This window comes from Penicillium malachiteum (genome assembly GCF_028827825.1).
Source record: "Penicillium malachiteum strain IBT 17515 chromosome Unknown utg000005l:1.0-9002435.0:326005.0-9005861.0, whole genome shotgun sequence".
In the NCBI taxonomy this organism is placed as follows: domain Eukaryota; kingdom Fungi; phylum Ascomycota; class Eurotiomycetes; order Eurotiales; family Aspergillaceae; genus Penicillium; species Penicillium malachiteum.
Window position 1 is genome coordinate 8,486,936 of NW_026643099.1, and position 25,463 is coordinate 8,512,398.

The following is a 25,463-nucleotide window of genomic DNA, read 5'->3' on the forward strand; positions in this document are numbered from 1 at the left end:
CCCGCGATGCAGGCAACCGGCCGAGACCGCAAAGACAAGAATAAGGACAAGGAAAAGGATTCTAAGCCATACAGAACACCTCCAAAGGACAAGACAGAAAAAGAATGGGTCGAAATCGTCAGAAAGAGAAAAGACAACAGATCTGGAGGGTGTGGACATTGCAATCTCAAAGGCCATAAGGCCAAAACATGCTGGTATCTATGTCCGTGGCTACGACGTAAAGGATGGACTCCATTGGATAAATACTGGGCTTACAAACCTGGTCTGGACTGCGAGACATGTAAACCTCTATCAGAGACTAAGTCTACAGAAGAAACTTCTCCACCACCACCCCCTACAGCAGCAACAGCCGCAGCTGCGATAGCTACAGACGCCTATCTTGATGATGTCTATAACCGCCACTACCATGCGATGGCTATTGAAACAGCTAATTTGATGATCCCTGATGATCCCTATGATGAATACATACAGTCAGTTTACAATCGTGCATGCATCTCTCAGAACGAAGAGATGTTCGATCAACAGGATGAGATTCTGGATGAAATTGCAGATATGGCTGTGGACCAAACATCCCCTTTAAAACAAGGCTTATCAAGTGATCCGGACACCGAAGAAACTCTCATTAAGATCCCAAATGAATTGGGAGCACAGCAATGGCTCCTAGACACGGGCTCAGGCAATCATTTGTGCACAAAAAGAGATTGGATATTCGATTACGTCGAGTTCAAGGATGGTATTAAATATGAATGGGAAACCTCCTGTCCGGGAAACAAAGGGACTGCATGCGGATATGGCAAAGTTAAAATCACCTTATTACAGGATGATAACAGCCTACTGGATGTCATAATTCCAGTTATGTACTCTCCAGGTATGAAATATAACCTGTTGGGAGCTTGTAAACTACGCCGTGACATGCAATTCGCCTACAACGATGACACTTACGCCCTACATGACAGAGCCTCAAAGGCAGTAGTGGGACGCGTTTTCTTTCACTCAGGAGTGCCGTTTCTCAAACACAAAGACTGTGGCTTACAACAAATTGGCCTCTCCATGGCAAGTATTTCAGCCGAAATAGCCCACCGCCGTCTTGGACATGCTGGTGCCCCGAAAATAAAGGCCACTGAGAAGGATCTTGACGTCGAAGTGGACCATTCAGAACCATTTAATTGCACCGCATGCAAGCTTGGAAAATCAAAGAAAAGAATCTCTCGCATACCACAGGTCCGTGCAACGCGCCCAGGACAGATGATCCATGCAGATCTACAACAAATCCGCCCACAGGCTCTTGGTGGCTACAATTATGCTCTAATCATGACAGATGACGCTACCAGATGTCGATTTACGTGTCTTTTAAAACATAAGGATGAAGCTTCTCACGAGATGATTAAATTCGCTACGCAAATCAAGAATGACACTACCGCCTATCCGCAGGTGTGGAGATGTGATGGTGGATCAGAGTTCTATAAGTTCACAACATGGGCAAAAGAAAATGGACAACGAATTGAGCCTTCCGCCCCCTATGCACAGCAGCAGAATGGTCTTAGCGAGATATCAGGTGGCTACATCGTACAGACTGGACGGACAATGGTTATCGACGCCGAAGCCCCAGAATACATGTGGGGAGAGGCTATTTTGACAGCAACCTACATCATTAACCGGCTACGCCAAGCCCCTGGCTCACCATCTCCGGCAGAGCTATGGAATAAAGGCATGAATTGCAGAGAGCAGCCAACGTCACTAGCTCATCTCCGTGTCTGGTATTGCAAAGCTTATGTGAATATCCCTCCAGAGCGGCGTGTGAAGAGCCAAAAGATGCGTCCACGTGCATGGCTAGGCCACCTCGTAGGCTATATTGGAGAGAATGGTCACCAATTCCGTATCTATGACCCCTACACAAAGAAAGTGTCAATCCACCGAGATGTTATGTTCTGGGAGACCAAATCTGATACCCTGGTAGCTGGTGTTGAGGAGATCAAGATCTCTCAGCTAGGAAATGAGCAAATCAACCGTCAAATTGTAACAGGAGTAGTGAAAGACACAGACAGAGAAGATATTGCCCGCCTGACAGAGCTCTTGAAAGGTGCTCGCAATACATACAAGTCTCTACACCGTGAGACAAGCCGCTTTTACAACAATCAAAACAAAACAAATAAGGATCTCGAAGCCGCAGCTCGCATACATCAGCAACGTGCAGATATGTTGGAAAGACGAATTAAAGACCTCACTAAACAGCTACAGCAGTACCGTGAGGAGACACCAGCGACAGTGACATCAGAGTCCTTAACACCTGAAGTAATTGGACAATTCCCCCAAACAAATGCGCCTCTTAGAGAAAAGAAAAAATTCCATAACGAAATCTCTGGAGGATTTAACGCAGACGAATATGATGATGATGACCAGACACCAACACCAACTCCACAAACAACGACTAGTCGGTCTCAGTCAACAACTAGTCAGACCCAATCAGAAACTGAGCAAGCTCCAAGACGTTCCGGACGTGTCACAAGGGAACCGAAGCGCTTTGGAAACTTCGAAAATTGGAAGGATCTTGGCAGAAGCGTCTCTCAACCACCGCAAACTGATGGTGCAGACGATTTCGACTACATTGCAGGCCTTGAAAGTGCAATTGCGATGGCAGCTTTTACAGATAATGATGATGATTATGGCGAATCAAGACCTGAGACGGCAAAGAAAAAGGACTGGCAGATTAAGCGACCTACCACCCATAAGCAGGCTATCACCACTCCAGAAGCCTCATTTTGGCAAGCTGCAATGGATGAACAAGTGTCGAAATTGGAAGCTGCAGGTGCCTGGATCGAGGTGGATGAGATAACAAAGCCAAAACATTTGCAAGTTCTACCAGGGAAATGGGTCTTTGACACCAAGACAGACAAAGATGGCTATATCACACGCTATCGAGCCAGATGGGTAATCTGTGGCAACAGACAACGTCCCAGCATTGATTTCGATGAGAATTTCGCGCCAGTAGCTGCTGACCAGACCGTGAAATTGTTGTATGCACTGATCGCTGAGAAAGGTTGGAAAGCTCGCCAATTCGACGTGATAACCGCTTATTTGAATGCGGAAATTGATAATCGACGTGTCTACATGCGCCTACCGACAGGCTTTGCGAAAGAAGGAAAAATATGCCTGATTCAGCGTGCGCTGTATGGTCTGCGACAGGCTGCACATCTCTGGTGGACGAAATTTAGCGAAATACTATGCAAATTGCAGTTCCGACGATCACAGAGCGATCCATGTCTCTATGTCCGCGGGAATTCGGCCGAAAAGACCCTTTGTATGATTGCAATCTACGTGGACGACGCAAAGATGGCCAGTATGAGTGACGAGATCAATTCTAGTGTGATCAAAGAGATTGAAAGACACATCGAGATCAAAGACCTCGGTCTACCAACGAGGTTCCTAGGCTGCGACATCAGCTTCGAAAACAATGACATCTTGTTCTCTCAACATCAGTACATTGACGGTGTTATACACACTGAACATATGGCCAGTGCAAATTCAAATACAATTCCGATCGCCACAGGCTCCGACACAAGCTTACCAATGGAAAAGACTCTATCCAAGCAAGACGCTCAATCCCTTGCAGAGATCACTGGAAAGATTGGATGGATTGCAAAGAAAACACGTCCTGATATTGCATACGCTACAGGCGTCTTACAGAGGTGTAGTGCTTATCCATCCACTGAAGCCACTGCGCTTGCGAAACATATTATTCGATATCTCACAGGGACACCAAGACTAGGATTGAAATTCAGAAAGAAGGCCCCTATTGCAGTGAGTGAAAAGGTGCCGCTGAAAGGTCTAGTAGGCTTCGTCGACAGCTCTTTTAGCAATGACCCTTGGACAAAGAAATCTGTGCAAGGCTGGATATTCATGTACAACGGGACACCGATCTCTTGGTCTACAAAGCGACAATCCCTCATTGCGCCGTCGAGTACGGCAGCCGAATACATTGCATACGAACATGCATCGCAAGAGGCTTTATTGTTGAAGAATTTGCTGGTGGACATGCAGCAACTCGATCAATCCCCCGTGATAATCTACACTGATAGCGACAATGCATACACTCTTGCACACGGTATCGGCTTTAAGCCAGCGACAAAGTGGTTAGATCTACGCTATCACATCATCAAAGAGAGAATCGAACTCGGCAAGATCAAATTGGTGCTGATCGACAGCGAGGACAACGTCGCCGATGGCCTGACAAAGGCCCTGGACACCACCAAGTTCAAAGCTTTCCGGAAAGGACTGTGGATGGTGGATGCATAAAGAAGAACAAAGAAAGGAAGGCAAATCATGTGATCTATTATTTCCTAATTGGGTAACTACACCTGATTTTATTTTATTGCAGAAATGGACATTTCAGGAGGTCTCGGAGGTCTCCGTGCTGCGAGAGCTACGGGGGGTGTGTCAGTGGTCCGGCGCGTTACGCGTGTAGATATTGGACCACTGCGGCCATATACTCTAGCTCTCACTTGCACGTGGAGATCCTTCCCTCCTCACGCTTCCTTCAATACGTGTTTCTGGCCTTCTTCACTCGTAGACATCCAAATCCAAATCCTCCAACACTTACTAGTAAAGCTGATTAAATCAAATCAGCCACTTACGACAAAGCTGATTTTGGGGATGATGCGATAAAGAAGGAAAGGTGAAGAAGGAAGAGCTATACGTGTTAAGGTAGGCTCAGAGGTAAAGCTAACTTATGGCTAGAGGTGATGTAAGTGCTCACTAAGCTAGGTCACGTGAGTACCCTTGTCCTACATGGAGAGCTTGAAGGTTAATATTGAAGAACCAAGAGCGCTTATAGCTAACTTGACCTAACTTGTAACAGATAAGAAAAACTCTACAGACCAATGCTGTAGATTAAGTCTAAGTTAATTAAGTATAAAAGGTAGGTGTTATAGTATTTAGCTTAGGATTACTGTAGTCTTAAGCCTAAAGTGGAGCTATGCAGGACTGAACTTGAACATTTGAATAAATATATATCTGAGTTGCTTCATTTATCTTACCTAGAACCTAGTACACCATATACCAGTATTTAGTAAGAGACTACTTAAGGGACTTACATGTACAGAAAAAGGACTTACTCCACCAGCGCCATATAAACAGCTAGGAGGTAACGCAATTATACGAGTTTGTGGAGTCTCGAGCAACCTGGCAAGGGGTCTGCCCACAGAGCTGCTTTGAGAAGGACTGGCAGGTTGCGAAGGAAATTTCAAAAGACTGGAAGTAATCTTTAGCGATTAATATTTCACAGCGAGAGATATTGACTAAGAACAATGAGAGCCATCACTCCAAATTGTTGTCATGGTTTCTTTAAGTATTGTCCTATCATGTTTCTAATCACAACTTTGATACTTATCCATTCCCTGCGTTGAATTCTCTAGCAGTTGTCAGAGTATATTGCTGATCAAACCCGTAGACACTTGGAACGCCCCGACTCTGTCTGGTACAGCGCCTCTTCCCCGGTTGTCGTCTTTTCTGAAATGGCCGACGATTTAATGTACAGCGGTGAAAGTCAATGATCAGCGCCCGCCCAAGTTCTTCGTTCCAGAGAACATTGCCAGACCGAAGGCCCTCCTCATCAATGTCACACCAGAGGTCCTCATGGACAATTCCCAAAGCTTTGATTTCATTCTCCGATTTGCGAATCTCTTTACGCAGCCATGGTTTCAGTTCCATCTTTGCTAAACTTTCGCCTCCCCAGGCCATGACAAGCATGTGGCGAATATCTCCAGCCCCATGAAGATAGTAAATTTTCGCTAGATCGATTGTACCGAGGAAGACAGGTACAGCAGATGCTTGAGCCTTCTGCAAAATTCGGTAAGCCTGTGCTTCGTGGGACACTTCCCTCCATAGGCATGACGTAGTTCCCTTCCCAATGACGGTGTAGCCATATATGGCACAGGTGAGTTTGAATGGCGCTCCAGACTGCCCGCAACTTCCAAGAGATATACAACGATCAATGTTCTCATCCAGTTGTGCTTTTAAAGAACGCATCAATCCGCCTGCGGTAATAGGATGTTTGAGGTCACGTGTGCCCTGGCGGTGAAGCATCACATTTGGACAAGACCCGTCTAGAAAATCACCGTTTTGTAGCCCAAGTAAACATCTCTGTGTACAATATTGCGCATCGCGGTATCGGGTCTGACTCCCCTAGTTATTTCTGGTGCGATTTTCACGTGCCATTGATTGGGCAGATGGTGAAGACCCAACGTCACTGAAGCCTCGCTTACGCCCAGGGGCTTGATTCGACTCAGAGTCTGACGAGTCTGGTGATTGAGAGCGGTGCTGCGTAATTGGGAGCGCACAGCCAGCTTGAGATCTCGTGATTCGGCGACCTTTTGTTGGAGATTCTATGGGAGAGGAGGACGCTTGATAATCGAGACTTGGGTCTATAGTCGATTACGGGCTGGCATAATCAGTACTATCGGAGTGTAAAAGGAGTTGCTGTAGTTCTGATTTTGGAATCTGAGAACGAAGATGGTCGAAACTGGTTGTCCAGAGAGGAAGGGTCGAGCGTGCGTTATTTCTCCATTCATGATCGCGTAGAGGGGCACGAAAGGCCATTACGCATAAACAAAGGATGCGTGCAATCGAGGATTCCGGCTCTTGAAGATTTTCTCGAATTTTGCCCTCCAGTTCTTCGTTTGGGTCACAGAAAAAGTATTATAATGTACCAGGCTCGTCGTAAGGAATGCGAAGAAGGACACGAGAAATGCCGTTCGTTAGCCAAGAATACTTGAGTCCTTCCTGGATCATGACATGGTATTCCTGGATAAGAGCGTAGCAGACAAGTTTTTCAATATTGTACTGTATTTTGCTGGCTTCTTCCTGAGTTGTTTTGTTTGAACTAACCAATTCTCTCCACAAGTCCATTGGTCGAAGCCCTTTACGAAGGGCTTCAGTGGGAAGCTTATGAGGTGGCTTGTATTCAACTGCAGTGAGGAGGGTAGTGATGTTCCCATCAACCCGGTGGATGCAGAACTGATCAGGTTTTGGATTGTGTACACTTGACTGTTGATGTACATTCGCTTCAATACATTCAAGACCATCGAGGGAGTTCTTGTGATTGTCGAACCAGATTCCATCACCGAGGCCGAACTCATCGCGGGCAGCATCGAGTTTGCATAGCTCCGCGACTATATCACGGACATGGCCTTCTACTGCAATTCGCTCGTAGCTCTCAACACTCTGTTCACTGTGCATTGGGTCGAGGCAAAATCGTCTAGCATCAGCTTCAAGGGCGATCAAAGACGTAGGTAACCGTGACGGGGCTTCCTCGGCTGGCTGGAGGTATTTGCATACAGCATCGTAAATTTCTTGCTGTTGACGTGGGCAACATTTCCACGGTTCTAGTCGCACCGGGCAGTATTTTCCGGTAGGAGGGGGTATTATCCCTATAGTCGAGCGAGAAGGCGTTCTGACTCTAAGCGGTCTTGAGAGTAGATTATGGCCATGGCATATTAGTTCCATGAAGGTTAGCGATCGGTTACGCTCTTTCTCCTTCGAAGCTTCATCTTCGGCTTGCTTCCGTTGCGCTTCGGCTAGCTTCTGTCGTGCTTCGGCTTGCTTCTGTCGCGCTTCGGCTTGTTCTCGTCTCTCCCCCTCTCGCGTACGTCTCTCTTTCTCTTGTAGATAGAGACTTTTGTAATCGGGGGAACTGCTGTCGGACATTGCATTACAGTATCATCGCATCATCGAAAGGGGTAGTACTGAGTGCTGATGGTATCGATCATATTGTAAACAAGGTGGTCCGGTTAGTGCTCGTAGGAACGGAGACATAAGTCATCAAGATAGGCGGTGTGCGTTCTGCCGCTTGTGTAACTTCGCTGCAAAACTAAGAGATTGATCATGGTCCTTTCTGTCAAGTATGCCTCTTTCTCAATCTGAACTTTCTACTCAATAGTAAACGATTGTTGTAAAAATACCGGAGTATTGGATTTGATGACTGTTGATAAGTGTTGATATGCACTGGTGTGGTACAGTATCCTAAGGTATACATGTACCTGTGGAGTCAAATCTGTTATCCCTTCTGTCTCCTATATGAAGACCTGCCGAGGAGTCTGGAACTGAAAGTTTCTAAGGCTTATGATGTACATTTCAAGAACTTGAAGGGGAGAGGATATCATACCAGTATTGATGTTGAGATCAGAAGGCATTGCATGGGTTTAACTAAAATAGACTTCAAGTTGGAGCTATTCAACCTAATTTATCAATCTAGACGCAAGGTATCCAGGACCAGCTACAAATTCTCAGGGAAGGAGGAATAAACAAAATTGAAATCATGCAATTCAAGAATTTTCTAAAATCAGAATTGAGTCTCCTCCGCCAATCTCCCAGGATAGGATATGGAGTCGTCCCATCTTTCAGTATTCAAAACAACAATCTCAGTGATACAGAACGCAGCCAAGAACAGAATGCAGGCAAAAAGAAGAAAATAGAGAGGGACAGAAGAGAAAGACAGGGGATGACTGTATACTAGATATCAGTCCCTTTGAGAACTTGGGAAATGACAGAATGATCACTTGCCAGGGGCATCGTCCGGCTTCACGAACCTTCTGCCCGCAAGATAAACACACCCACAGGCAATAATAGTATAGACCCAGTCCCTCTCGTCCACATAAGTGTCTTCCTTAACCCTCTCAAGATTACTCCTTCCTCCGTGCCTAGAAAAAAACGATTTTGGACTCAAAGGAGGCACGGTGATATGTCTGCAATAGACATCCCAGATTGCAGGCCACAGAATTATCGCAGTTTCTCGTCCCTCATGTGATTCTCCGGTTGAACCATTAAGCGGAGTATCGTGTCCATCATGCCCGCCGGACCACCATCTTTTCGTGGTACGCATGCCCGCCCTGTCAGGGTATTTCGGTAGTGTGTATGGGCCTATCTCGTTGATTTTGTCCTCGAAACGGATGACCGATTCCTCCCTGACCCACATCTGGACAGCAAAGTCACAGGCCTGCTCATAGCATCGACGCAGCAGTCCATCCCGATGGAAGGGGTGCTCGGTGTCTAGCTCCTTCTTGGGATCGTGGTCCAGTAACATAGGCGAAATGAGACTGGATCGATCCAGCATGTTGCGAACCAACTGATTCACATACCTCTGCCTAATATTGTAGCTCCGTATACCAGTAGTGCAGTCCCATGCTTCAACAGGCCATATAGGGTCTGTTTTCAGCCTGGCAGTGGGCTCAAGATACCTGTTCATCATTTGAACTGTGGCAATACGCCATTTCTCGGCACTTAACTCATCCACTGGAGGATAAAAGAGTTAGCAGACATCATGACAGACCAATAGGATAGGATCACCGATAGAACTTACCACGAAGAAGCTTTTGCCAATGTTGATATAGCTCCTTTCCATATCTAGGATGAAGAGTCTCTGAGCGCCCATCCCAATGGGTTTCCAAATCTATGTAGTAGAACGGATTCTCGACAAGACTCTGAAAGATATCCTTCATGATGACGGCCTGGGTGAATGTATGGAATCGAAAGCGTTGGTTGGGAAATGTGGCGATCAGTGAGTCCCAGTCATTGTAAAGGCACCAATCCCCCAAAAAGTCAAGTATAGCTTGTTTTTGCTCTGCAGTCATTCTATCTTCGATGTCCTCTGGAGATCCGCAGTAATCGTTGACCCAGCGTTCTATGCCGGAAGTCATACAAGAGACTTTATCATCCGGCCGTGTAGGAAATATATAATCGCAAAATCCCTCAAAGTCTCTGCAGGTAGAGGTGAAGTTTGGCAGTGGTAGGACCTCCTGCGGCTGAGCATATGGGTCTTTCATGGTGAAGGGGTAATCAGGATGGAACATGTCCCGGGGAGCAGGACGGGGTACTTTTTGCCACCCAGACCTCCGGTCCCTCTCTAAATAGCTCCTATCCGTGTCTGAAGAGCTCTCTTCGGCCACTGGAGTTCTCTCTCTATACAAGCGAGTCTGACGTCGGACAGGTGGTAGTTGTTCAGATGGATTCGAAATAGGTGTTGATTGTTTCGACTTTTGCGATGACTTATCATGGTCCTTAGCGGCCGAGGGAAGGGATGTGTTGTTTTCCAAGATATTCATTGAGAATGAGCAGCTATTCTGCTTGTATAGAACACTTATTAGTTCATTTCATCGGACATGCACCAATCTTGGAATACCTTTGATGATTTGTCTTGATTTTCTTCTTCTGTGGGGGTCTCGACTTTGATACACCCAGTGTCTAACTTAGAACCCAATGGAATGGCATCCTTAGGCTATATGTGATATTCAGTCTTTCTCATCCTCTGTCAAAAATGCTTGGAACAATTTCATTAAACCTACCATCTCCGCCTCTGAGCTTGGATGCGGTTCTTTTCGTTTTGTATTGCTCATTCGGGATGCCTCTCCTTTGCCCATCCTGTTTGGTCAAAGCAGTCACCAGAGATGGGACTGGGAAGCACTACGGACAAAAATCAAAGAGGGTTGAGAAATTCGGGAAAGAGAGATGCTACACCGAGCAACAGCCCTGGAGAGCGCCTGAGACATTCATTCAAATATTAACTTGCTAGATAACATCATTTGCGCCCACGATTAGAGCAACTGGAGTTTTCTTTCATTTCTTTTTGGTTTTAAAACAGACTGAGTGGAGTTCAAGGTTCGTTGTGGTCAAAGAATTTATGAGAAAAAACGCCATTACTCCCGGAGAAACCCGTGTCTCGTTTGTTGCAAACGAGATATCAAGGATTTTTGAAAATCACCAGCTGGAAATAGGCCTAGAATTGAAAGAGCGGTGTGTTAGATCACTCAATCCTACGTACTGTTACATCTGCAGAGGAAATAATGCACTCTTTCCAGTATTAGAGAGATTGACATGAAAACCCATATGGACCCCTGTACATTTCGGATGTGGCTTGAAGCCCGAAATTTCAAATATTTGAAGATTCGTATTCGGGACTTTGCAGGCTGTTAGGATCCACTATCCATGCACCGCCCTATGAACCAGATGATTTAGACCGGGCCCATAAGAACTAAACAAATCTAATAGAGAAAACCCTATCAATTACATACAAATTTTAGGCCAAGCTGTAAATCTTGATCAGTGAGAACAGATTCCTAGGAAGAGATCTATTTTCCTTCTTCATTCCTTTGATGAGAATCTGAAGCTATGGGCTGAGCCAGGTCATCTATACGCAATCGCTTTCATATGCATGAAAGCATGGTGGAAAACTAGACTAGAATGAGCAGGCCTTATGAAACATGGCAACCATCTGAGTGGAGACCACTTCTAGGTCGTAGAATGCATCTAGTTTGCCTCTGAAAACAAAATATTTCAAGAGTCATGCAAATGAGGATGAGTTCCAAATGTTGACACTATGGTAAGCTCATGAGAACCAGTAGAATATTATTTCTAGATACACTCTTAAAATGAAGACATGGTCTTCGTTTTGATAAATCCAAGACGTAAGGATCCGTCCTGGTTCCTAGGTACAGTAGGGTGTAGTGGTGTTTTCATAATGTTGGTGAATATTTGACAGCTTCAAATACGATAACAGAGTCAACCTTTGGAAATGTCGCGGAAACCGGCAGTGGCGGGAAATGATAGATGACTGGGGCTCATGATTCTTGGGCTCCTCATTGATTCAATCGCACGTTTGAGACAAGACATCTCGTTTCTTATGGGTCGATGACAAGGGCCATCCGTGAACTAGGTAGGTAGAAAGCCCTTGACCTATCGGTCATAAAACGAAGCGATTTCCCCAACCTATTCCTCCCAACTCAAATTTCGTCCTACTGTGCCATTCAGATAGAGGATCAAATACAAATTTGCAGACAATCATCAACCGCCGCAGAAATTCAGTCCTCACGAATTATTGTTCATCATGCCTACACCCAAGCACGATGTTGTGGTCGGAGTTGACTTTGGCACTACGGCCTCTGGTGAGTCACAACCCCCGAGGAAAATTGGTGCCTTCGCGAGCATTCTAATAAAGGCTTACAGCTATTGGCTACTCTAGCATTTTGCTAGATTACCCCTATGATCGTCCAACGTTAATCAAACAACCCTGGAGAGGGACTTTTTACAAAAAGATTCCAAGCGTTCTTGCTTACATTCAAGACAACCCTAATCTTCTGGAGAACCAGTGGGGATTTCCTGCTCAAAAAGAACGCAATGTGGTCTCTTGGTTTAAGCTGTTCTTGGATGATGATCTTAAGATCGAGACCGAGAGCTGGAAAGCGGATGCGATGGGATTGGCAAGTCCTCGAGGGATTATGTCTCTTCCAATAGGGATATCCTCAATTGATACCATCTCGGATTATCTAGGCGCTCTCCAGGCCAGGATCTGGGACCATCTCAAGGGAGAATTTACTAATGCGAAGAAGAGTCTGGAGACAAGCACCATCAAGTTCTGTTTTACCATACCAGGTCACTGGTCCACAGAAGCCAGGCGGAATATGCTTATTGCTATTGAAACAGCAGGTTTTAGATCGAGGAAGTGTGACGATGTCTGCCTACTTACAGAGGCGGATGCTGCTATTGTCTTCGCTCTGTCGAGCTCACGAGATTCCACAGGATCTTTACCTCTTAAGGTATGTTATACTCTATTGGTATTTTAGTTTGGATTTAAAGACTGATGAGGTTTTAAAGACTGGAGATAGAGTTCTAGTCTGTGACTGTGGGGGGAGGAACAGTTGTCAGTTACCCTTTACAATCTTAACTTTATTTTGTTTGATCTAATGTTGCTATCTAGGATATTGCGAGTTTTATAATCTCGAAGCACAATCCTCTTGTATACGATAAGCTTGGTCCAGGCTCAGGTAATGTCTTACTCCAACATCCTTGAGATGGAATTTGAACATAGACTGATCAAATACTAAAGGGAAACTATGCGGTTCCACTTCGGTGGACAGGGAGCTTTACAAACTCATGCAAGAAAGATTTGGTGCTGTCTTTTCTAGCTTACCATGGTATATGATTGGGCTCACAAGCAAATTCATGCAGCATTTCATGGAAGTTAAGTGTGCGTTTACTGGACGTGGAAATGCGATTTTCCAACTCCCCCTTGACATGAACGTGTCGCAACCCTTAAGCTCAGAGTGGTATAATCAAAGCACAGGACATGTGTTACTATCCAGGTAGGAAACCTCCTTTACTCCCTAGGTCCATGAATCATTAGGGAGATGCTAAAGCCGACGCACACAGTGCCGATCTTCTCAAGTTATTCCAACCCTCTGTCAGCACAATCGTCAATTGCTTGAATAGCCATATGAGTGGGGCCAATGGCATCGGGAGAGACGCACCAGCCATCAAAGTATGTGAGCTTACAGAGAAAGATGGTATTTGGAATGTACTGACGAATTTAAGAAAATCTTGCTTGTCGGAGGATTCTCTCTTTCGTGTTTCCTTGAAAGTGAGATCACACGTGCATTTCCCGATATGACCATCGTCGTCGACCGTCAAAATGCGTATGCATACATACACTCTCTTGATTCTGGCTAGATTTCTTCTAACAGGTCTTTATCAGATTAACGGCTGTCGTCCAGGGTGCGATCGCATGGGGCAGTGGCAAAGTTGAGCTACGAAGCATGCGCAGTCCGTGCCACTTCGGGCTCTTAGCCGTGAACCTAGTCGATTTTCCCCTTCCCGTAAGCTCGCGTTTGGGCCCTGCTTTCCAGAATGGTCCAATTGACTGGCTCGTGAAAAAGGTGGCATTTCCGCGATTCCAGAACCGTTCCAAATTACCCATGTCATGGAAATTCCAACTAATCACGCCTAAATTCAGGGAGATCGCTTGCGAACGGATGTAATGATCCAAGGCGTAGGGACTTTAATCCACCGAGAGGGAGAGTCCTACATGAAAGTCATCAACATCTTTATCTCAGGCAGTAAGGATCCTCCCACCAGGGTCAGTGAGCGAGGTATGTTGATACAATATAATCCGTTTGCCAAGTTAACTCTCAGAAGCTAACCTATGAGCCCCTTGACAGGTCCCTCTAAGATTAGCACCCTGGCAATCGACATTTCGAGCATCAACCTCTCCGACTGCGAGCGCGTTGAAGGAGGCGGACCCTGTGCCTGGAAGGTTAAATACATGATAACTGCTCGGTTGGGAGACACCGATGGTACTATCCACTTTGATATCTATTGGGAGAAGGCCCATCTGGTGAATTGGAAATTCAAGCCTGGTTTCATTCGGTATTGATTCTGATAGATGTTTCCATAGTGTAGTGGCGAAGGTCGTCCTTCGCACTACTAGGCACATGTGGCTTGTTACTTGCGGTATGCCTTCATGTGCCGTACCACGTCTAAAGCGGTGCAGAGCACTAGCTAAGAATACACACTCCTACACCTCTCTGATATCACCCCCAGGGGGTCTCTCACCTAGCGCGCAGTCTGTTGGTTGTTACTATATGTCTCCCACATACTAGTATTGTCACTTATTCTGTTCTGCCGTTCTGTTTTGCTCCATCCTTACCGCCCTAGTCTATACGAGAAGACCCACGCTTATCCTATAGCTAAATATCATCTCCTTTTTCCCTTCCACCTGGTTGGGATGAGTAGGTCCAGTCCTTGGTGTCTCGTTGTTGGCATTTAGCTGTGTTTTGGTCTATTGGTTGCACAGCCTAACGGTTTCCCTCTTCAATATATATCAAAGGTATAAAATTCAGCTCTAAATGGATAATCCGCGGAGATACTCTAACTCAAAATGCCACAAAGCGTTTGATTCTTGATATACGGTATGTACCTAATTCAGAGCGTAGGTGATCAAGCTAGTTCTAAGTAGAACTTCTTGCATTGCTTATTTGCAAGAGGGCATCTACCCCGGCTGAAGCGTCGTTTGTAATCTCTTGAGTGGCCGCTTTGTCTCCGCATTCACCAGCATCAAAAGATAGCCCCCCTTCCACTGCTACCCAATTAAACATCATATCGAATGACTTGGGTTCCGCCCTGGCGCTTCATGAGATACTCCGTGACAACGTCTAACCTTCGATTCGTCTCCCAGAGCACTTCCGCCAACTTCGCTATCTCGTCCAAGTCCCCGTTTTTCTGGGCTAGCGATTGCTGCACTTCTGCCAGCTCTTGCTGATGCTTGGCCAGACGGCACCCCGAAAGCACCCAGCGTGAGTTGAAACTAGATATCATCTGAATAACCTCCTTTGTTCATTTCAGCGTTGTCCTTCGTAGTGGGGAGCAGAATAAACTTACAGATTGATCTATGTCGATATATTGGAGCTTGCCGGCTTCTTTGATTGTAAATTCGGAGCGGCGCGAGATTTCTGCTGCTTTTAAATGACCGCTGCAAAACTAAGAGATTGATCCTGATCCTTTCTGTCAAGTATGCCTCTTTCTCAATCCTAACTTTCTACTAAGCCTATTACTGTAGCATCCAGAACAGAAAGCGATGTGCAGAGGTTCTGAAGAAGTCACCAAAGAAAATTATCTCACCGGGAGACAGCGATGATCCTCAGACAATAGGACATCAACACTTTATCTCCGAGTTGGAGCGTATTATGCAAGACCATGATACTGAAAAGGCTAGTGATCACACTTCTCAGACGTCAATGCTTCTCCAAACTGATGACCATGATGATTCCGATGATGATCCATTGACCTCAGCTCTATCAATTGATGATCCAACGACACAGTTTCAAAGCACCCCCGAGCTTGGTCTCTCATATCAAGGGAAAACTCAATCTCGTGCTGAGATTGAGACAGTGTCGTTGAATAGCATTGATCTTGATGTCTTTAATCAATTGATGGACTCATGGCTCAACTGCATCGCCGGCTTGTGGAAGGATGCAGTCGAGAATGATATCAAACTCTCAACTGCTTCTATAGGTAGGGTCTATTATTAGCTGGAAACCCTTACTGCTGCCCGAGGCTGATCAATCTTCCTGGTCTTTAGTGACAAGCTGCATTTTTGAAAATATCAAAGCTCATCTTGCGGCGACAATTTTGACTTTCCAAGAATTACTCAACGTGAAATCATTTCGGAAAAATAGTCACCCATTCCAAGATGAATTAGCTACACTTTTTGAGTACCGGCACGTGAAATCGTACACCCTTACAAATGAAAAGCACAAAAAAGTCCTGGAAGAGTAAGTCTTCTGTATTCCCTGATACAATCGTGGGGCATGGCTAACCTTATTAGCTTCGCGGAAGGGATTTCACACATACCGAGCGATGACAACAAAGAAATGCAGCCAATCCTTCCAAACTTCCTCCAACCACTCCTTGATCTCCTAGATTGTGCTAAGAACCCTAGCAAACTATGTGAGCATGATTTTGATCTTCGCGACCTTGGGATCGCTCTCCACGTTTGTATATCCTTACGACTGTCAACGACTATCTGTTCCTTTGGATACACTGGGATCGAGCAGCTTCGAAGTTCCATATTAAAACGCTTGACATTTTTTGAGGAGCAAATGCTAGGTCTAGATGATCCCCAGGCTATTCAAAGTCTTAAGAGGTGTCAGCTTTATCGGAGCTTGGCAGTGAGGCGGACTAAAATGCTGCCTCTGATCTGTTATAATTACTGCTGGACCGACATCCTTTCTCGCACTGTGTTTAAGATCCGGATGAGGAATCCACTCATAATGATGATTTGTCATTTCTATGTGTATTTTAGAACGAAAGATGGGATCCCAGAAGACGATAAATTTGAAAATTTATGCGTCAATTACGGTTCTATATTGTTCAAATTCGACTCAATCCGGCCCGGACTCCAGTTTTCTCATCAGCAATAGAAGGACTCTCTTACCAATTGGTGCCAGACAGATTGGAAGAACTTTTTTCACCATGGCAACGCAGAGTCTCTCCGTCAAAAGTCTCTCAGAATAAAGAACAACCGACGTAAGGGAAGTCTCCCTTTGTCAATATAATTATTCTGCCAAGGCTACAGATTATCATCGGATCTCTTAGGCAGGTATAAAGACGGATCTGTTGATGTCGTTGACAGGTTGAAGGTTGAGTTACAACAAGAACCCAGTCTACCTTATCCTTCTGCCTTACGTCATGCCATATTGATCGTAACTGAGCGAGACCAGTGCTTTTCAAAGTCTAAGGGCATGAAGGAGAGAAAAGAAGATTTCATTCAGTCTTTGTCTACCATCTGGCAACAGGAGGAAAAAAAGATTGAAGGAGAAATGACCTAGTTTAGTTGCTTTGGTTTTCCTAGACGAACCTATCCTTTAAAGGTTTTTCAAACTCCCATCATTGGTTCCCCTTATTTTCCTTGATTGTCCACTTTATATCCTACCTTTTGTGTATGCGATTCTGGTATTGGTACGTTGACAATAATTAAAGACTTCCTATTCTGATTTCATTTCATTTTAAAAATCCTATTTTGATCAAATTCAAATTAAATGCAAATTGTACACCAAATGGCTGCTCAAGGCATAATCGAAACCCGCAAATCTCCGGCATGAGCTCCCGCATCTCCGAGAGCTCCATATCCATCTCCGCCTACACATATCTATCCATATTATCAATAATATCTCTCAATGTGAGGAAGAGGACTGGCCAGGGATATCTTGCCTCGATGAGTGTCCGTACAGTGTAGCAGCCTTGTCCGGTGCACCGTCCACCTCCGACAACGAAAGAGGAAGTGATCCACCGCTTCTCTTGCTTGTCCGCATACACACTGATCCGTCTCTGCCACGTTGATCTGAGAGATGTATCCATTGAGTCTGGCCATTCCCGTCCGGAGTTGAGCTAGCACGCTTGATTCTTTCCACGATAGGCGATCGTACAGCTGTCGAGTTTGTTTTCCTGGAAGCGCGGTGTCTACGCGTTTCATGTGTTTCCCGACGTTCTCTGGCAAGCTTTTGCCCGTGTTCACCTGGGATTGTGCAAGATTCAGGGTCGTTGACTTCATCCTCAGTACTTGCACTTGTACGAGAGCGCCCTCGTGAGTTGCAGCCCTGGCCTGTTCCTTAGGCAGGCCCAACAATCTGTTCTTCTCGCTGGCGGAGACCCAGATGATATCGATCCGGTTGCCATTCCTTCGCATTCTTCTCATCGACTTGTAAATTTAACCCACAAAGTCCTGGCCCGACTGCTGTCGAGGGTTCCTGACTGTAAGAGTCGCTGTTTTGTTGCTCGTGAGCAATGTAATCCAACCCGTTGCGCGCCAAGCCGCTGATTGCGATCTGCATAGACCCGCCCGATTCGTCCAGTGACTGCGGAACTGCCGTGACGTCTGTGCGCACGCGTGCGTCCCACGGTGCCAAGGTGAACGCGTGAATGGTTTCCAGCGTGTCCATGTCGATATTCTTCAGCGTGTCAGCTGCTTAATAGAGCTGCGAGCGATGGTATCTTCGGAACTTTCTGATCTGATCTGTACACCAGCGGAGAGGATTGGTTTCCGGCCTTCCCAGGTGGAAGCACCAATCACCCCTCGTTGATATGCAGGTATTCCGTTGAGTGGAGAAAATGAGAATCGAAGCACATTAATAATCACAGTGGATCCATTCTGTCCACATTTTCACGGCCCGTTTCCAAAATCACCGCTGTGCAGTAGCTATGTGAGCCTCCGCCTCTGCGATACTGGTCGCGACCGTGAGAAATGTCCCCACAATGGCTTGCGCGCCTACCCTTTGCACTCGGTTGATCGGCCCCACAGCCTTATCTTTGCACGCGTGCATCCAGACGTTGGACGCGTAGTCCACGACCGGTGCCACCGTTGATGTGAACAGCTGCCGCGCCGTCGCAGGTGATAGACCACGAGTCGCCGAAGCTCCATCGCTGCCTCTAGGCCCTTGGACGCTGCCCTCGCGATATTTTCCTTGTATTTGAGCCTCGTGTCCATCAGGACACCCAGAATGTTGACGTGGTCTTTGGGTACCACCGTCCGTCCCTTGATGGTGAATGGTGAATGGTCAAATTTGCGCATCTTGGGAGCAAAGTGTATGATAGCTGTCTTGTCAGCCTCAAAAGCCGCTCCACCCTCCTCTCCCAGTCAAGTGCCTCGTTGATAATCGTTTCAATTCCTTCCCGATTACTTTGTGCAGTTGGTCCAATCACCCACGCGGTAAAATCATCCACGAAAGCGACTACTCCTCCTTGGCTGTCGATCTGTCTTTACACGAGGTCAGCGTTGAAGAAGAGAAAAGGAATCGGAGACAGGGGCGAGCCCTGCGGCAGCCCAGCTTGTGGCAAGCTTTGAGTCTCAGATAATTGCCCGTTGATCAGGATTTTCGCCGTTCTTTCTGAGCAGAAGGCCTCAACCCAACGAAGTAAGACCTCGGGTATGTACTGGGTGGACCATGTCCACACTTGTCAGAATACCACAACCTACAGACTAAGTCTGAAGAATAGGGAGAAACTGGATAAATTCATGCAGCAGAAATTTCTCCACTGGCTTGAGGCTCTGAGCATATTAGGAAGCATTTCAGATGGCATAAACGCTATGAAAAGACTGGAAAGTTTTATTCTGGTAAGTTCCCAAAGTGATATTAATATGGAGTGGCCTGCTAACATAAGGTTCTCTTCTGACAAGAGGAGAGTGAGTCAGATGGCGAGCTCAAGACGCCAGTAGATTCGTTCAATATCATAGAACAGGCATCGAGAGCAGCCCGCTACATGCGTATTGCTCACCTCTCGTTTTTAGCCCTTCGAAGAGCCTCACTAGAATAGCTTTCCAAGAAGATAGACCTGATTGGGTTTTGAACTATCCTATGGTGGAGAAAGACTGGAGTGCTTGCCTTCAAACTCTCGAGGGGCATAGTAAGTGGGTCGAGTTGATTGCCTGGTCGCCAGATGGCAGCCGACTTGCATCAGGGTCGCTTGATAATACAGTCCGGATCTGGGATCCAGTCACCGGCCAGAATTTGTCAACCCTCCCTACCGGCTGTACGAGCTTCATCGAATTTGATATCGCTGGTTCAAATCATCTGCACACGGATGCTGGTACCTTTTCCATAAGTTCAGTAGACCCTGTGGCGCCTATGCCTAATAGCTTTACCCACCCACCTAAACAACATGGATATGGACTTAGCGATGACCGCTCCTAGATAACCTATCATGGACTGAACCTCTTATGGCTACCCTCAGAATGTCGCCCCCTCAGTGCCTCGTTTTCGCTATCTATGGAGCCAAAATGGCTATTGTCTGTTCATCGTATCATGTCATCTTTCTTCTACTTTCAGAATAATGCCGTATACCCAGCCTTTGATCGATGTTTATGTTAGACCATGTTATTTTGAAATCATGACTTGCTTCAAATTACAATATCTTTTGCTATATATGCCTGCCGGACGGTGCTTTTTAAGGCTTCTTGTGGCAACCCTTCTATATGGGTAGAAGGTATTGTTTGTTCCCTATTATGATCACCGATCACTGATTAACGTCCGCACTTTTCAGATCACCAAGAAAACCACTAACTTCCCAGGAACCACTGTGGGTCAATCACGTGCATTTCCTAATACCCCAGCATCCCCCGTGACCTTCGATCGAAATTCATTCCATCTGCTCACTGAGCAGAGGGGTGAGCATGGTGAGCATGAAGAAAACCATTTTCATCCGTTGCGGCAACGACGCCTATGACCAACCTCCATGAGTCATTTGCAATGGCGGCCCAACTCCCTCCATGCAAGGTGGAAATGATTCGTGATATGATACAGAGCGGATCTTTGACTACGTCACAAATGGCCACAGCTGCGGAGTGTAGTGAGCGTTTAATAATGAGTCTTCGCACTAATATTCGCCTGTTCGGAAATATCAGAGCTCCATCGACTCGCGTCGGCTGGCGACGAAGTATCACGCCGCCAATGTTACAGGCCTTGTGTGACCACCTTCTTGAGAAGCCCGGATCATACAGTACGTGGATGAGATGGTACTGTTCATATGGCATAAGCTTCAGACCTGGTTGACAAGCTCCAGTCTGAAGCGAGCTCTTGCTCCGGTCGGCTGGTCGAAAAAGGTGGCTCGACAGAGGGCAAAAGAACAAAATACCGACTTGCGAATCTTCTTGATCTTCTGTGTCGTTGCGCTTGGCAAAGGACCCCCCAATGTATACGATCTGTCGATTTGGCCTAAAAATCATACAGGCTTGATCAAGAATCTATTGACTGTAATTTACAACTGTATGGAAATACTGCCAAGAAATAGGTCAGGGGTAAAGTAACTATCATGGTATAGCGCGTTTTAAAATAGGGTTAGAGATAGAAGCTCTGTGTGTTGGTGGTGAAACTGATTTCGATCCATCCTGTAGTAAGTGTTAATGACCTTGGCTTAAGTTAATTGATTTCATCTGGCGTTTTATTGGGATTTTTTTAGTCATGGTACAGGGGCAGATCAACCCAAGGAAGCCACCGATCAGAGGGAGACCTTAACCCCTCGCACTTTTACAGTTACTATTCTTCCTCTCCCCACGCCCGGAAACTTCATTTCATTCATTCAAGATTCTCAAATTCATACATATCAGATATCGTGTACGATTCGGCGTCTCATCCGTACCGGAACTTTGCCAACCGCATTCAATGTACCAAATCCAAACCCTCTCATATCCATTTTCAACGATCGAACGTTCTTCAACACGTCACAGTCGAACATGGTCACCATCATTGCCATTGTCAAAATAATCTCACGTTTCGCAAAGTGTCTGCCGGGACACATGCGAGGGCCTCCACCGTAAGGAATCCATGACCCTTCAACATCATCTATGGCGAATATTGAATTGGAGGTGTCATGAGAACATTTCGAATCGGCTGAAGTAGAAGCCGTTTGCCTTGTGCACTTCTTAGGTCCACTTTGCTCATCGTTGGCCACTTTGATGAACCTCTCAGCCCAGAAGCTATCAAGAGGGTGCTCGTTATTCACTCCTGTGTTCCACGCTTCAGTATCCATGTGCGCCGGGGTAGAGCTCATAAGGAGTGTTTTCCCGTGGGGATGCGCCAGTCCCGTATGTTCAGGCTGTATTTCTTTGGTGCTCGCACTATGAAGATATGCACACGCAGTCTTAAGACTTCGGCATAAATAGACTGTAGAAGCGGCGACTGGAGTAACTTATCGATATCGAATATTGTCTCGGAATCGCCGTTTTCACACGGTTTGACCTCGTCTCTGACCCTTTCTATGAGAGACGGATCTTGGAAGATTTCTATGACTGTCCAAAAGGCTGCCACAATTGAGTTGCGTGTTGACCTGTTGAATGTACTGTCAGAAGGGCCTTTCGATGACTGGAAATGTGAACGTACGCCCAGATTGCCCCAAAGTCCTCGGATGCAATTGCATCATAATCCATACCATCCATCTCCATGAAGACATCTTGTCGGTTCCTGAAGAACTTACTACCCCAGAAAGGGTCATCCCCGCTGGAATCGATGAATGATGGCAGAAAATGCTCCCTCGCAAAGGATTGCCAATCTTTGATCGCATCAAGAAGCCGTTCCCGAGTTGCGTATACCTTCGGTGCAAGAAATTTGGGGGTTCCTTTGAAAAGAACATCCAGCTCACGATCAAGCTGCCATAAGTCCACCAGGAAATTAGGGCTTCGCTGAAGAAGATATTTTCCACAGAGAGCATCCATCAATGCGGCTGAAATTGTTGTTTCAAAGAAGGTCAGGAAGTCTGGCGATTCCTCCCACTGTGAGCCAATTTGGTACTCCTTTAGACGCTTTGTCATATTGACTTGATACCGTCGCCAGAATGATTTAAGGCCGTTGCCTCCGAGGAATGCGGAAATGGTTTGATATGATCGATAATCAACACGATTCCTGGCTTCCACAGTGCTTCCGGGGTATGGGCGATGGCTGCCCCCGGAGTCATCTTTATCATATATCTCGAGAGCCTTTTCGGACATGCCAAAGGCATTCCGCAAACTAAACTGATGAAGAAAGGTTGAGGTTGATACCCAGGAGTTTTTGAACACATCCTTGATATTATCTGCTCCTTGGACGAGATATAAATCCATCGAAAAAAAGGAAAGACGGATGGGGTGGGGCATCTGAAACATCCTGCGCATGGCTGTCAGAAATTGTTGCTAGAAAGGAAGAGGAGCGGCTCACTTTGATGTCATGAAGAAATGCATTGGATTGCGACACAAATACTCAACCATTGATGGAATAACGCCAAATAGAGGAATCCATTGAGGTATAGCCGGAGGCTGTTTATTCGGTGACTTATCTTGTATAGTTGCGTTGAATTTCATGTGCATCAATGCCTTGTTGGCCAAACAAAGAACGGCGACCGCTGAAATACACAGGACTAAAAGGTTGTCCCATAATAATGACCTCGAGTTGGCGTTGTTCAAGTTTCCTCTAGTGGTCTCATTCATGTCGGGCTTGGTGGAATAAAACAGAGTCGTTGAGAAGCCCAGAAGATTCTCGTTGAATCTGTCCAAGTTCATTTTCATCGACAACGTTGGATACCACATCAAAGTATGCTTATATCTCAAATGGCACGGGAGAAAATTAAACAACTTTCGTCCTTTGCAACACTGATGAAACGAAAAGATTAAATATGGAAAACGCCTTAGTTTGAATGAATGGATAACACTAAGAGCGGAGATTCCTTCCGGTTCTGCCAAATCTACATGCGATGAATGGCCATGGTATCTGACCGGGCTACGCTTGCTTTTATTCCCTAATGCAACCTAACTAGTTGCGTAATGGTTATGTAGGTCGTGCTCCCGATGGCACCGGAACTACCCAAACGCCATGTGTGTAAATACAGACCTAATAACGACCGGACAGCCCCGCGCTTTAAAGCGACTAGGGTACCACTGCGTTCTTTTGCGCAGATTCTCTGAAGCGCATATCGACGTCTTGTTGAGACCAGTTTGGTTCTTCAATAACATCACAGTTACTCTAGCCCCAGTTTTTGATAGATATAGGACTCTCTTTCCCTTGCAGTCAATAGCCTCGTCGGTTTGTTCTACTGCATAGGTTCGTTCCGAGAAGGGTATCCACACTAAGGGCTAAAGACTGTTTTACCCTCCCCCCTCTCCAACGGTAGACTGAATCCTGTTTAGGGTCCACCATCCAGGTCCCAGCCATATCAACTAGAGCTTAGTGCTTTCTTCGGTGTTTGCCTCATAAGGTAGGATTTATGCCAGTAACATGATTCGAATCCGTGTCCCCTAGAATTCGAAGACAGGGCCCCACCAGGAGAGGGCGCCTTGCACGATAGTCTAGCATTAACGGTAACACGGAGGAGACTGATTAGGAGATCCCGGATCTATTGACGACGCAACGGATAGGACCTAGCCATTAGAAGCTGCAGGAGAGTTTGATCCTAATAACAGCCCCAAATAGTAAAGTATTAACTAGACAACGAGGGAGATAGCACCGGAGAGTCCGGACCTAGGCATCAAAATTACCCATAAGAGACAGCGGCCATAGGCAAGCTGGAAGATGGCAACTACTCGCAAGCCCTTGCCCTTTTTGGCAGTGGCTTAGCCAAGGACCCCAGCGGAGAAGTAGAAGGCAGGTTGCCATTCATGCTGTCGATTTATCTACTAATCGACCGGAGCCACTCGAGTCGTGACTATCATAAGAGGCTGAAACAAGATACTGAGTACAAGTAAACCTCCAGAAAGACCTAGAACGAGTCTCCTGAAGATTTATATTCTATCAATAGAGAATGAAGATGTAGAAATTCAATTAGAACCTGACTGTAAGGCTTATTATATTATGAACTCATACAACGTGGAGATTAAAGGATCGAATATTTGGGGGCGAAGAGGATGAACCCATGTCACTGACACTCATCGATACATAGCATATCTACATAGCACAAACATCTATGATTGGATAAGTATTACAGAGACATTAGTTGGGTATCAACGCAAATTATTACATGCATCACCCGCAGCTTTAGCCGAGCCTCGTTCAATAGGCAGGATTTCTGGTACTTTGTAAATTTCCACTATTCCAGATCCACATGCGCGTGCATTGGGCGCTCGGTGGCTTGCGTTGGCTTCGGAGACTTCGACGTAGCATTATTTTGCTTACATGCATTGGTGAGGTCGTTTCGGAGTGGTGGATATTGGGGCCTGATTGCGAAGATCGGGCCCGTAGCTTGCAAAAGCACTGCGCGCTTCAAGTACTTCCCATTTTCGTGGCCCTGGAATTTTCGTACCAACGTCTCGAACTATGACTAGTGAGGCACTAAGGTGAGGGGGATGCCATTCAATTATCGTGATAGCCTACTGGCCCCACGCGTTGCAGGCATGGGCATTTGGTATCGTGCCTGAAATTCTCCGGGGGTGGATTCCGATCAGGAGCCTGAGGGGACTCAGGGTTGAGACAGATGAACGTGAAAGACGAGAAAAGCGAGATAAAAAATCCATCCACGGATGTCTCAGAGTTAGGCCCCCAGTATGCATTTTCTATTCACTAGTTGCAAATACTAGTCAGGACATCTTTCTGACATTAGAAAGCAAATGAGATGATCGCATACTAATTGACCACCAATCAACTCAGTCATGGCACCACTACAAGATAGTATAACTCTGCCAAGGACCTGAC

The 25,463-nt window shown here is 46.1% G+C and overlaps 9 protein-coding genes across 9 annotated transcripts; 2 read left to right on the forward strand and 7 right to left on the reverse strand.

Annotated features, from left to right (window-relative positions):
* Positions 1-5,382: 5,382 nt before the first annotated feature.
* On the reverse strand, positions 5,383-6,081 carry N7483_013157 (uncharacterized protein; the record flags this gene model as incomplete). Its single annotated transcript, XM_057096584.1, has 1 exon — positions 5,383-6,081. One exon carries the CDS (start codon positions 6,079-6,081, stop codon positions 5,383-5,385), a length of 699 nt encoding a protein of 232 aa, XP_056942555.1.
* A 612-nt stretch (positions 6,082-6,693) lies between these two features.
* On the reverse strand, positions 6,694-7,701 carry N7483_013158 (uncharacterized protein; the record flags this gene model as incomplete). Its single annotated transcript, XM_057096585.1, has 1 exon — positions 6,694-7,701. The coding sequence occupies one exon, from the start codon at positions 7,699-7,701 to the stop codon at positions 6,694-6,696; it is 1,008 nt and encodes a 335-aa protein (XP_056942556.1).
* An 847-nt stretch (positions 7,702-8,548) lies between these two features.
* Positions 8,549-9,815, reverse strand: N7483_013159 (uncharacterized protein; the record flags this gene model as incomplete). Its single annotated transcript, XM_057096586.1, has 2 exons — positions 8,549-9,285; positions 9,353-9,815. 2 exons carry the CDS (start codon positions 9,813-9,815, stop codon positions 8,549-8,551), a joined length of 1,200 nt encoding a protein of 399 aa, XP_056942557.1.
* A 317-nt stretch (positions 9,816-10,132) lies between these two features.
* Positions 10,133-10,409, reverse strand: N7483_013160 (uncharacterized protein; the record flags this gene model as incomplete). The annotated part of the gene is made up of 2 exons (XM_057096587.1): positions 10,133-10,267; positions 10,335-10,409. The coding sequence occupies 2 exons, from the start codon at positions 10,407-10,409 to the stop codon at positions 10,133-10,135; spliced, it is 210 nt and encodes a 69-aa protein (XP_056942558.1).
* Positions 10,410-11,872: 1,463 nt separating this feature from the next.
* On the forward strand, positions 11,873-14,194 carry N7483_013161 (Hsp70 family protein; the record flags this gene model as incomplete). The annotated part of the gene is made up of 9 exons (XM_057096588.1): positions 11,873-11,930; positions 11,992-12,581; positions 12,743-12,809; positions 12,872-13,127; positions 13,195-13,303; positions 13,357-13,457; positions 13,517-13,637; positions 13,775-13,910; positions 13,980-14,194. 9 exons carry the CDS (start codon positions 11,873-11,875, stop codon positions 14,192-14,194), a joined length of 1,653 nt encoding a protein of 550 aa, XP_056942559.1.
* Positions 14,195-15,078: 884 nt separating this feature from the next.
* Positions 15,079-15,848, forward strand: N7483_013162 (uncharacterized protein; the record flags this gene model as incomplete). The annotated part of the gene is made up of 2 exons (XM_057096589.1): positions 15,079-15,113; positions 15,377-15,848. 2 exons carry the CDS (start codon positions 15,079-15,081, stop codon positions 15,846-15,848), a joined length of 507 nt encoding a protein of 168 aa, XP_056942560.1.
* A 2,079-nt stretch (positions 15,849-17,927) lies between these two features.
* On the reverse strand, positions 17,928-18,257 carry N7483_013163 (transposon I factor; the record flags this gene model as incomplete). The annotated part of the gene is made up of 1 exon (XM_057096590.1): positions 17,928-18,257. The coding sequence occupies one exon, from the start codon at positions 18,255-18,257 to the stop codon at positions 17,928-17,930; it is 330 nt and encodes a 109-aa protein (XP_056942561.1).
* A 240-nt stretch (positions 18,258-18,497) lies between these two features.
* On the reverse strand, positions 18,498-18,886 carry N7483_013164 (uncharacterized protein; the record flags this gene model as incomplete). The annotated part of the gene is made up of 2 exons (XM_057096591.1): positions 18,498-18,791; positions 18,839-18,886. The coding sequence occupies 2 exons, from the start codon at positions 18,884-18,886 to the stop codon at positions 18,498-18,500; spliced, it is 342 nt and encodes a 113-aa protein (XP_056942562.1).
* Positions 18,887-21,414: 2,528 nt separating this feature from the next.
* On the reverse strand, positions 21,415-22,957 carry N7483_013165 (uncharacterized protein; the record flags this gene model as incomplete). Its single annotated transcript, XM_057096592.1, has 3 exons — positions 21,415-21,928; positions 21,976-22,137; positions 22,191-22,957. The coding sequence occupies 3 exons, from the start codon at positions 22,955-22,957 to the stop codon at positions 21,415-21,417; spliced, it is 1,443 nt and encodes a 480-aa protein (XP_056942563.1).
* Positions 22,958-25,463: the final 2,506 nt, after the last annotated feature.